General features: G+C 43.4%; 1 protein-coding gene and 1 pseudogene across 1 annotated transcript; one reads left to right on the forward strand and one right to left on the reverse strand.

Moving 5' to 3' along the window:
- Window positions 1-1,618, reverse strand: LOC120652821 (annotated as a pseudogene).
- Window positions 1,619-5,342: 3,724 nt separating this feature from the next.
- LOC120648185 (protein FAR1-RELATED SEQUENCE 5-like) lies at window positions 5,343-6,236 on the forward strand. The gene has a single exon (XM_039924923.1). It carries the CDS (start codon window positions 5,343-5,345, stop codon window positions 6,234-6,236), a length of 894 nt encoding a protein of 297 aa, XP_039780857.1.
- The last annotated feature ends 6,071 nt before the right edge of the window (window positions 6,237-12,307 follow it).

Genomic DNA, 12,307 nt, shown 5'->3' on the forward strand with positions numbered 1-12,307 from the left:
CCTTCCACGGATGGTTTGCACCTTCATCTCCATACCTTCCTCTCTCTCTGTTGTACTAGAACTAGGATGAACCCCATGTTTATCTACTAGAAGATATACCCGTACTCGATCTTGTATGCCTAGATATCGATCCAGTGTAGAACCCTAGATTTTTTTTTTTGTAACTAACACATGGTACCCCCGCCGAGATCAAAGACCAGCACTGTCCTCCCCTCGTGGCAGGTGGCCATCCTGTCAAGACCATAGGCGACGGCAGCCGCGGTGGGTTCGTTGATGATGCGCATGACATTTAGGCCGGCGATGGCGCCAGCGTCTATGGTAGCCTGGCGCTGAGAGTTGTTGAAGTAGACAGGGTGCACGACTGCGTTCTTGACCGTGGTGCCGAGGTAGACCTCAGCAGACTCCTCCATCTTGGCAAGCACCATTGAGGAGATCTCCTCGGCCGAGAACTGCTGCTTCTTACCATTGTACTGCACCTCGATCACTGGCCGGCCCTCATGATCTGCTTCAACTTTAAAGGGCCACATTTTGATGTCTTCTTGCACAGACTCGTCATTGAATCGGTGGCCGATCAATCGCTACACCTCTGTACCAAAAATAGTCATATAGTCAATCAAAGTGAACCATAGATAGCTTGCTAGAATGACATCTTAAGATATTATGAAATTTACAATCAGTACACAGATTGAGAGAAAAAATAGTGTCGTGCATCCAGATCAATTTACTAGAATATTTGTCAACAGCACATGAAGCTTTCCGTGGATGGTTGCCAGCAATAATCCAGTACTCTGAATTATCAGCATCCTTGACCGTTCAGTTTTGATGTTGTTTCATATGCATCCAACATTCAATGAGATGAGTTGAACAAAGAATTCACATGGCAGGAGTATTAAGTATGGGTGCCAGCAGTCGTGAAGAAGACGGAAAAAGTACTCGGCTGAAAATTTTGGGTAACAGAACAATAGAAGACCGGCGGAACCAAGAACTGGGCAGAAGAGGCTTGTAGAAATTAGACATCGGCGGAACCAAGCACTAGGGGGAAAAAAGAGGCTTTTGGCTTACAATGGCGGTACAAATCGATCTCCCGGAGTTGTTGGGGATGCGTCGTTTCAGCGAGAGATTCGATCGATCTACTAAATGCCTGAACGCGGCGTGGGCTGTGAGCAGCCGGCGACAGAATTCGTGATTGCTAGTACTGAATCAACACCGATCTGGCAGTGGCACCCATGAAAAACCCCATTTTTATGCTTCACATCCGTATGAAAACCCCAGTGACGAAAGGGGAAGTAGCTCAGTAAGCGATGAACAGCTACAAACTGCTACACAGGGAAGAAATTCCGGTGGATTACACACCGAAGATGGTGTTGGTGGGGTTCAAGGCGGCCTGGTTCACTGCCGCGTCGCCGACGAACCTCTCGGCTCTGGTGAAGGCGACGCAGGACGGCGTGAGGCGGTTGCCCTGGTCGTTGGCGATGACCTCGCCGCGGTTGCCCTGCCACACGGCCACGCACGAGTAGGTCGTGCCGAGGTCGATGCCGACCGCCGGGCCATCGCCCTTCAGCTTCAAGCCGTCCGCCATCTCCCTTCTCAGAGCAGCTAGACCTGTCACCTGTGTGCGCGAGTGTGCCGTGTGCGAGTCCGTAAAGCGGCTTCGGCTCCGTGTGATTTATTCCCCACGCTGCGGCAAGCCTTCAAGAAAGAAAGAAAAAGGCCATTCCGATTTACAAATGCTCGTCCAAATATCTTTATAGTTCCATAAAACTTATGCACTTTTATATTCGATTTTTTAGGGAATTTTTTTTATCGATTTGAGCTGCAAAGTCATCCATTGTGACTTCTTGTTCTGCATGTTTTGAGGGACGTGTAATATGGCTTTGTCACTGGGGAATTCTAATTTATGGTCGCCCATGAGTTTCTATCCGTACCGTCAATTTACGGCCACTGCAAACTTTCTCTTTTTTGGTATGTGTGCACCCAACCAATCCATTTTCTTTTTAGAAAATATTTACCGTTTTCTCATAAAATTTTTTGGAGAAACTTTTCAAGAAAAATATTTGGAGAGATTGGGGAAACTTTGATGAGAAAATATTTGAAAGAGAAAATTTTAAGAAAAATTAAGAACATTTCCGAGGAAAAACTTTTGCGTCCAATATAAAAAAGTTTGAAAAAAACTTTTGTAAAATAAATATTCAATGCAACTTTTGCAGCAAAAATATGAATAAACTTTTGCAAAATCTTTTGTAAATTTTTTTTGCCAAAAAATAAAAAAATTACAAATGTTTTGGAAAAACTTTTGCACAAAAAATAAAAAATAAAATGTCGCTCCACCTACCTCTGGGGGTCACCATCGCTCCCCCGAAACGCACCGCCACCGCCGGGTGGGGAGCGCGCCGTCGCCGTTGTGGAGCTCGCTCGTGAGGAGAGTAACTGTGCCATGAAACTTCCAGTGAGTCTGGCCTACGGAGTAATCTCAATGTGAGCCTTCTCCCTAATCCTAGGAGTCCGGATCGGTTGTTGCAAATCAATCTTGTTCTTTTTCTATTACTATGTTTTTAATCATTGTGTGTGTTTTTTTAAAAAAATCTCGTCAAAAACAGAGTATTAGGGATAATCCACTTCAACCCCAAACAATGAAGCCATTTATATACTAGTTTGTCGTAGTTTTGTAACTAAAGGCGTTTTTTAGGGAAACAGCAAACCAACTCAAATGTCAATTGAAGCTACAAATTGCAACAAACCTTAGGTCTCATTTAATCATATTTTTTAAAATGCCCTCTTTAATAATTAGAATAGTTCATTTGTTGGGCTATTAGGATAATTTATTGGTGGATAAATAATTGTATATACTACTCTGGTAGTAGTGTTTTCACCCCTGCATCTGCGGTATGGTAGATTATTTTAGAGCAGAACTAGCGATAAAAATCCACTCATTTAGTCGACTTCCTCGATCTTGGGTTCTTTTTACCACAGTGTCTGTTTTTGACCAGAGTCTTCGCTTTCCTAGCTAACCGATTTGGGGTACTTGAGCTGGTCCTGCAAGCGTGGCAAGGGTAGCCCGTAGCCAGCAGCAGGCCGTGGGAAAAAGTAGAGGCGCGTGAAGAGCGAAGCCACAGCCGTGACTCAGGATGGCAATGGGTACCCGAAACCCGAGTACCCGACGGGTTTTACCCGATAAAAAGACAGGTATGAATGTATACTACTCATACCCGCTTACCCACGGCTAAAAAATACCCGTAGACAAAAAAAAAAGAACAGCACAGATGACTAACTCATTTCAGCCCATGTAGCCCATAAAATCTGGCCCAAATACTCTTGGTATATATATTGTGGAACCCCCTCAAACCCTATCCCTAATCCCCACGCCACTCCCCTCCCAGAACCAGCCGCCGGGCGCCGTAAAGCCTCGTGGTCGCGCTCACGCGGACTCGCGACCTCGCGGGGTTGCGCCGTCGCGCGGTCGAGCCGCATCCTTCCAGCGACGCGACTGCGACTGCGACTCCGCGAGCCGCGACGCGCCGACGGCCGACGCCTCCTCGGCCGTCCTCGCCCCTCGCGAATGCGGCCTCGCCTCGCATCACGGCCTCGTCTCGCATCGCGGCCTCGCGGGTCGCAGCCTCCGCTTCTGCCTGTCGCCCCTCTCCTCTCTCTACTCCGGCGCCTCCCTGGCCCCTCCCCTCCCAAACTTTGGCACCCCCAAGCTCTCCCAAACTTTGGCGCCCCCAAGCTCCAGGCGCAGGCGCGCAGCAAGTCGTGGGCTCACGGCCTCGCCTGCAGCTCCAGCTCCCGGCGGCGCACGGATCGGGTCGAAGCCATGGATCCATGGTGGAGAACTCCGGGTACATTTTCGGGTACGGGTTACCCGTTGGGTAAAAATTACCCGTCGGGTACGGGTATGAAACTATTTTTCTACCCATGTGCGGGTGCGGGTAACCCGACGGGTACAATTTAGTCTTGGCGGGTACGGGTGTGGGCGGCTAGTACCCGTCGGGTACGTACCCGTTGCCATCTTGAGCTGTGACCGACCTCTTGGACGTTTCTCTCTTTTTTTTGATCGGAGGACGTTTCTCTCTTGGGGATAAATCCAAAACCTCTTTTCCCTATCTAGAGAGTTGAGACTGCAATGACCAATGGGTAAGTCTTCCCATCGAAGCAAGTTAAGGATTTTGACTCAATTTAAGGGACCCAGCTAACCTATGGTCCGCCGTAATATAACCCTCCGCACGGCCCATCCTTTTTTAGAAATATATACTATATTTGCCACTTTTCTGTTTCGGTAACCCACCTTTTCCACCCCGGGTCTGGTCTGATTTGGCGCCAAAGTTGCGCGCGGCGGGGGAATCTTGGGGGCCCACCCACAAAACCCTTTTCCCCCCTTCCAAGACATCCGTGAGCCATAACAAAAATCGCTTTGCCAATTCTGCCGCCGCCGCCGCAACCAAGAAGAAAAGCTGCGAGCAAAAAAAGCGACGGCGACACGGAAAAAAGAGGAAAAGCAAGAATAGATCCCGCGGGATAGCCTTTTGCGTATAAACAAAGAGCAGATCTACTATGAGGTACGTATACTGATACACACAGATGCAGAAAAAGACATTTGTATATGTGCAGAAATCATCTGTAATTCGCTTGTTTTAACGACCGGCACTATAGTAGGATTCGACCAGCAAAAAAAAGTACAAACCCCCCACAAATTCTGTTTCCGATGCTGAAAAAGTTGCTTTCTACATGCAGCTATTTTGATTCTAGCTTAGTAAGAGATTCTGTACTGAAGTGGTGGATGCGTCTTGTTGCCTCAACTCTGTATATGCTTCTTTGTAGACCTGATTGAAAAGGAACAAACCATGTTAGTGATTTTGATGCTAGCTTAGTAAGAAAATCTGATTGAACAAAAATACAGGAAAATTGCCTAAAGCTTAGAAACATGATTCTCGCTATTTTTTTGGGTACATTATTCCTTCAAAATCTGTGGTATATTGCTTTCAAATGCATTATACCATATTAAGAACCTTGATCTGAAAAAATGAATCAAATGCAGAATTGCCTGGACATAAATATGGTTTTTCCTATTTAATGGTACATTATTGCCTCCAGAAAATGTGTTATATTGCTTTCGTGCGTATATAAGACATTTATTATGTTGACATGATCTGAATGAAAAAGGTACAGAAATTGCCTGAACTTAAACATAAATTCTGCCTGTTTAAAAGATACATTATTGCCTAAAAAAATTGTCTTATATTGCTTTCATGCATATATGATGTTGATGTGTAACCACAGGTTTGTGATTTTTGCAGTTGATGGGTTAGCTTGAGGGGGAAAAAGAGACGCGGCAGGGCGATAAAAAAATGGATCTAAATGAACTCCCACCAGATTTTGATTATGATTTCCTGGATTGCTCAGAAGCAAATCCTTCATATTGCACTCAAGCAGTTGAAGCTTCAGGGCAGGGGGCAGTGCATGACATTGTGCAGTTTGCGGATGAGCAAGATGTCCCTGCTTTGGATAGTATTGAAGCTGCTGTTGGGTGCTGTAATCTAGATGAAAATCCTGAAGATGTGCAAACAATTGCTGATAACACCCAGGGAGTAGCGGGTCTGGAAGAAATTTGGTCAACACCTCCAGTGCCGTACACTGGACAAATCTTTTCGAGCAAGCAGGAAGTTAGAGAGTTCTACAACTCATATGCATCGAGGATTGGGTTCTCAATTCGCACAAGCACTTCACGGCTATCAGGTTTGACGCGGGAGCAGCACAAAATCCTATTTGTTTGTAACAAAGAAGGGCATGGGGGGAAAGTGAAAGAGGGCAATCCAGGTGATGAATCTGATGACAGTGATGATGGAGGAGGGGTGAATGGGACTGAAAATAACAACAAAGGCGATGGCGAAGAAGATGCTGAGAAGATAAAAAGGTTGGATGGTACAAAGAAAAGAAAAAGGGAGAGGATGCATCATACAGATTGCAAGGCGAGGATGGTTGTCAAACTGATTGCTGATAGATGGCATGTCATTTTCTTTGCTCCAGATCACAACCATGACCTTGTTGTGAAGCCTTCCATGAAAAAGTTCAGGAGGTCTCACAAGGGTATCCCTAAGGAAGAGATGGATTTTATTGCCTTGTTGCATGGTTGCAACTTAAGCACTGGGCGCATAATGCAGCTCATGAATGAGTTCTATGGATTTGCACAGCTAGTTCTGCATGAAGGGAAGGATGTTGGCAACTTCCGCTCCACCATATGAAGAACAGAGAAATACAAGGACATGCAAGAGACTTTGGACTTCTTTAAGGAGCTAGAACATGAAGATCCTGAATTTTTCTACACTCGATTGTGAGCACAAGGTTGAGAGCTTATTTTGGGTTGATGGAGAATCTAGGCATGCTTACATTGAGTCATACCATGATTGTGTATCTTTTGATGCAACCTACATGACAAATATGTATGAAATGCCCTTTACTCCCTTCATTTGGATTAATAGGCATGGGCAGTCTTTTATGTTAGGTTGTGCCTTCTTAAGGAATGAGAAGATGCCTAGCTACACATGGTTATTTGAAACATTCTTGGAAGCAATGAAGGGTAAGCCACCATTGAGCATTATCACCGACCAAGATGCTGCTATGAGAAGTGCAATTGCTTCTACATTTCCTAATACAAATCATTGGAACTGCCGCTAGCACATTATGGACAAGTTTACTGGTACGATAGGTCCTGTCCTTGGTGAGGATGCAGAGCTGGAGGAGGACTTCAAGGAGTGCATGAATCACACTGTGACTCCAGATGAATTTGAAGTAGCATGGGCAGTTATGGTGGCCAAGTATGGTTTAGAAGACAATGTGCATTTTCAGCACCTATATGCGATCAGGAGTAGTTTTGTGCCAGCGTACTATATGCACTGTTTCTTCCCGTTCTTACAATCCACTCAGAAGAGCGAGGGGTTCAACGCTGTGCTGAAAAAATATGTGAACCTAAATTTGTCTGTTTTGCACTTTGTCAGGCAATACCAAAAAATACAGGACAAGTGTTTGGTTACGCAAGATAGGCAGGACTTCAAGACGGATGATAGGAATCAGCGGAGATGGTCTAAATACCCTATTGAGAGGCACGCATCTACTGTGTACACTAAGAACTTATTCTATAGGTTTTCGAAAGAGTTTGAGAAGACAACAGAGTATGATGTGAAGCCTGAAGGCCAATTTCAGTTTTGGCTAGTCCCTAACAACAACTATGTCTATGGCTATAGCAAGAGGAGGTATTTAGTGACTGCAATTGAGGATGAAGGGAGCTATTACTGTGAATGTAGCAAATTTGATAGAGATGGCATGATTTGTTGCCACATTATGAAGATACTAACAAGGTTGGGTGTGAAGGAAATACCTGAACGCTACATTCTAAAAAGGTGGACACAAGATGTTGTTTCTGAAAATGGAAATGCTAATTCTAATGCACATTTGCCATCTGATTTCATAGCCCGTGGTATGCCCTTGAACAATCAGAAAACTTTATGGTTCACCAACCTGTCTACAGCATTTGCAGCTTTGGCGGTTGATGGGTGTGTTTCAAAAGAAACTTATAGTCTTATGGACAGTCACATAAAAATGATGCGTTCTGAGCTGGATGACATAAAAAAAGGAGGAAGCCTAACAGGCACAAGGTCCGTGCAAATACGGAGCCTTCTGAAGTGGCTAATATGTCTATTATTGTTGCTAATGATACTACTGCTAGCACAGCTGGTGTTGCTACTCCTAGTCCTGAAATGCATTGTGGTCCATCTAGTGAGGTTGGTGCTGAAACTACAGGTGTTTTGCCAGCAATACAAGAAGGTACCAACAAAAGAAAAATAAAATAAAAAAGGTCTGGTGTAGTGCAATCTAGTTGTGTGTGCACAAATCTTGAAAAAATAATGTGTTCATGTTGCTGGTGCAGGTGCGATGACGGAGACTGTGGGCAACCCACCGAGGTCGAGAGTCAAAGGTCGCAAGAAAGAAAAAAGGCTGAAAAAAAGTATGAATGTTGGAGCAAAGAGGAAGAACAAGTGCAGTATTTGCAAGTCAACTGAACATAATGCTGCAAGATGCCCACAGAAAGTTGGTGGACAGCTGATGGGAATGGGAGGGGCTGCTGTTTAGTAGAAAAAATGACGGGTGGCAGCATGAAAGGATGAGGCTTATCAATATATAGCAATCAGGATATCGAAAAAAGCTTGTAAATCTATTCCTGGAATGCTTGTTGCATACTTCTGAAAAAAAATGCTTGTAAGCTATACCTAAACTATTATGTCTTAGGTACAAAAAAAATGCTTCCTTGGTATGGTTGAAGTGGCTATTGTATGGTTTTGGAAAATACTTGCAGTATAATTGCCTATTCCGAGGTGGTTTAGCCACTTGTGTATCCAGATCTTGCGTATATTTGATATATCCTTCTCCTTGAAAGTATAGACGTAGTGTCCATCCCAAAACTCAGCATGCAAAAGCATATGAAAACCGCAGTCGTGGCTATAAAAAACCATACAAAACACAAATAAGCAGGGGCTGTGTTTGTGATTTTTTTCAGCACACACACAAAAAAAGAAACGGGGTGGAGGTGACATTAGCTTACTTGTTTGTCTGCTTTGCAACTCCAATATCCACAAGTTCATAGTTCTCTATATCGTGGTTAGTATCACCATAATGGATTCCCCATAAGGTTTTTATCCCAGCCATAATTTTGTTGCAGCAATCCTCTAGTTTTGCATCTCCACGAGTCCTCAACGAGTCCAACAGTTCGAAACTTTTGTTGCGTAAATTAAGTACAATCAAGAAATAATGACCTGAATGTTCATTGTTCTCTACTAGCTGCTGTATTACTGGGAAGAATATATGTGTTTTTTTATTTCAGATCACGTTAGATAGCTGAAAAAAGAAAGCGTGGGACCAATAAAAAAAGAAAAAAGGTTGGTGGGCACATACCAACTGTCGGTGGTGTAGCTTGTTTCTATCCTTTTGAAATGCGTATTTAACAGATGCCATTTCGGCTTGATTGTTTTGCAACAGTGTCTGTGTGGGGTGTGATGAAGTCATGTTCATCCCACTTACTGTGACACCAACCTCACTAGATGGGGTGCCATTTTTTACAAAAAAAAATGAAAATGTTCATCCCACTTACTGTGACAGAGAGCGGCATTACAAATCTGGTGGCACCCCTTTTGTTCTTGCCATTTAGAACATAGATGCCAACCTCTGCAATGGTGTTCTTCAACCTCCCCTCTGGTTTTACTGAGTCCACTAGATCCCCCAGTACAGCAAAGGTGTACTTGTAATTGATTACGAGGGCCCTGCAAAAAAAAGTGTTAAGAATTTCTTTGTGAGGTAAAAGTATGATTGAAAAGAAGTAGCAGGATGTATGCATACATACTTCCTATTATTGCCTCTGGTGGACCTTCCTGAACACATGCACACAGCATTGTACACCTTGCTGACTCCCCAGCTGCATTTGAATGATATCTTAGGAGCAGCTTCAGCATATGGAGACTGGAGTGCTGCACTCCTTTTGAAAATCCATGCCATTAGGTCCTGCCCCCTCAAAAATAATTACAAATAGGTCCCTGACTCCTTATTTAACCCCTAAACCTTTATATAACCTATCATTTCATGCGCCAAACAATCTCCGATTGACCTGAAACTTTACCACGCCAATCCTAACATAGTCTTGGCCATGCCATTAGGAAACCACCCAAAAATATTGCTCCTATCTCCATATCTTAATTGTTCCCGATTCGAGCTCAACGATAAAACTTTTATTTCTTTTTCTTGATTGTGTGTTTGTTTGTATGCGTCATAGATCACGGTATGAACGAGGGAGAACCCGTCGACGAGCAGTACTACGAGCAAGTGAACGAGGACCAGTTCCGCGACCCCGAACCCGAAGGACAGTACCTCGATCAGGACTTCCCGGAAGGCTTTGAAGACGGCAAGTTCAATCCCGCCCTTTGATGCGTGTTTTGTCCTAGTTTTTATAAATACAATCCATTGGCCTATTTTATAAAATAGCATGTGTTTTGCTTGCTGAAAACATGGTTGGATAGCCACCCCTTGATTTGTTATAACCATTACTTGACCACCTAGATTAATGTCTGAATGTGATTTGTTTGGACGTTAATCACCGCTAGAGCGCTTAGGACCTTAAACACCATTTGTTTATAAAAGGAAAATATGTGAGTGTGTGCGAAGGGAAAAATGTGGAATTTCGAAAGATGAGAGTAGACGAGATGGATGGCACTTTTGTGTGAATTGCCGAATGGTGTGCTCGTGCCTGTGTGGCAGAGCAAGGGAGGGAGATATCCATCTTGTCACAACTAAGGACCAAGTTGGTGTGTCATCTCACCTAACTCCATTATCGTGCAAACCACTCGGCCGTTGAATGGGCAACGGCTTAGCATAAACCCCACTAGTTAGTCCGAGAGCCATCAGGAGAGCTGAGAGCAACGGGTGATCAAGGAGAAGGGATTAGTTATGTGTGATGTATGCCCCGGTTAAAACCTCTGTGATAGGTCAATGACCACTTGGTGAATCCCGTGGTGGCTAGAGGTCTAGCTAAGGTGGGTAATGGCTTTGTTGGGATCTGCACCGACACTAAGGTGATCGAATTGCAGTACCCCGCTTGTGGGTAAAGTTGCACACCTCTGCAGAGTTAAAATCTATTTGAATAGCCGTACCCACGGTACTGGGCGAGTTATGGTGTGGTCACATAACTAGTATTTCTTCTGGGAATGGATGGGTTGGCGTGAGTTGTTTTGGGAAAGGTGTCCGGTAGTCGTGCCGTGTGCTACGGCGGATGAGGAGTCCGGTAGCAACTTAAAACTGGGATCATGTGTGGATCAACACTACGTGTTACTTGGTATAAGAAAACTTGCTTTGAAAATCCTTTCTTTCAAATGAACCCCTGCATCAAAATTAGCTTTCCGCAAATAAAACCCTAGCCTCATCCTTGATTTACCCTGTGCATTATATTCTATTATACCCGTGGGTGTGGTTGGACTTGCTGAATACATTTGTAGTCACCCCATTCTTAATTTTTACAGAGGAAGATCCAGACTTCGTCCCCAAAGACATTGAGTAGAGATTCCGTCATGCACCCAACCTTACATGTGGATAGGGTCACCCGCAGAAAGTTCCGTATGGCGCAAGACTTTGATGACCCCCTCTTTGTAGTTAATATCGTTGTGTGGGTGTTAGTTGTTATCCTCGCGATAGTGGCGCTTCATTGCCCACTTCCGCATAGAGTTGTACGGTGATGTACCATCTGATGTAATAAAAGTGTTATCAGTCTCCTGGGACTGATATTGTATCACTTTTAAGCCTTCTCTTATGAGGGGACGCTTCAGTCAACTTACTAAAACAATCAATGAATAAATAAGCATGACAACGAACTAACCAATAAACTAGAGCGACGAGTGCATGTCCGATACAACTAGCTATATATAAATTCATAACTTTATATATTAAAGTTCTCTTATTAAGTAAAAAACACAAACAAACTATTAATAATGTTGATTTTATATTGCATAATTATAGAAATAAAATATCTAATAATAAAAACGTACATCACATAAGTGACTTTGAAACTATAGAGAAACAAAATAGCTACATAAAGGGGGAAAAACATATCACTTACGTGACTTTTAAATTGGAATGTTTCATGTAGAAAAAAGGAAAAAAATTTACCATAGATACAATCCAAATGGATTTATTTGCTCTTTTCAATCTTCCACAATTTCAGAATTCGATGTCGTTAGGACACTATATGGGATCAAAACAAAATTATATTAAAAAACATTCATTTCTCTATTAGATAGAGAAGGGAGTGATGATGGACCAGACTCAGCCGGACTCTGCCGCACATTGAAATCAATCATGTGCGATGTCATCGATACAAGAGGACAGAATATGAAACAAACGTATCGAAACATCGTACCAAACCTCTCCCTCAAACCATTTAATTTTTCAAGTAGCTACTAAGGAGGGCAATGAACCTTCCACAATTACTGAATTCAATTTTAATAATATATATGGAAACAAGTTATATTATATAATATATTTTTCTCTATTAGATAGACAAGAGAGACAATGTATGGAACTATTCTCGTGATGAAATTAATTAGGGGTGGCATCATCGATGCGGACGGTAGAAAACTACAAAGCAGAGAGAGCGAAGGATCAACCCACGTGAACAGAATGGAGATCAAATGTATTGGAATATCGTATCGACTCTCTCTCTCACTCAAGTCATGTTATTTTTAAAGTAGCGACCAAAAAAGACAATGAAGCATACCTGCAT

The sequence above is a fragment of the Panicum virgatum genome, chromosome 9K (assembly GCF_016808335.1).
Source record: "Panicum virgatum strain AP13 chromosome 9K, P.virgatum_v5, whole genome shotgun sequence".
Taxonomy (NCBI): Eukaryota; Viridiplantae; Streptophyta; class Magnoliopsida; order Poales; family Poaceae; genus Panicum; species Panicum virgatum.

Excerpts from the sequence above, each read along its gene's own strand:
- LOC120648185 (XM_039924923.1), top strand. The coding sequence starts at position 5,343 with ATGGATCTAAATGAACTCCCACCAGATTTTGATTATGATTTCCTGGAT.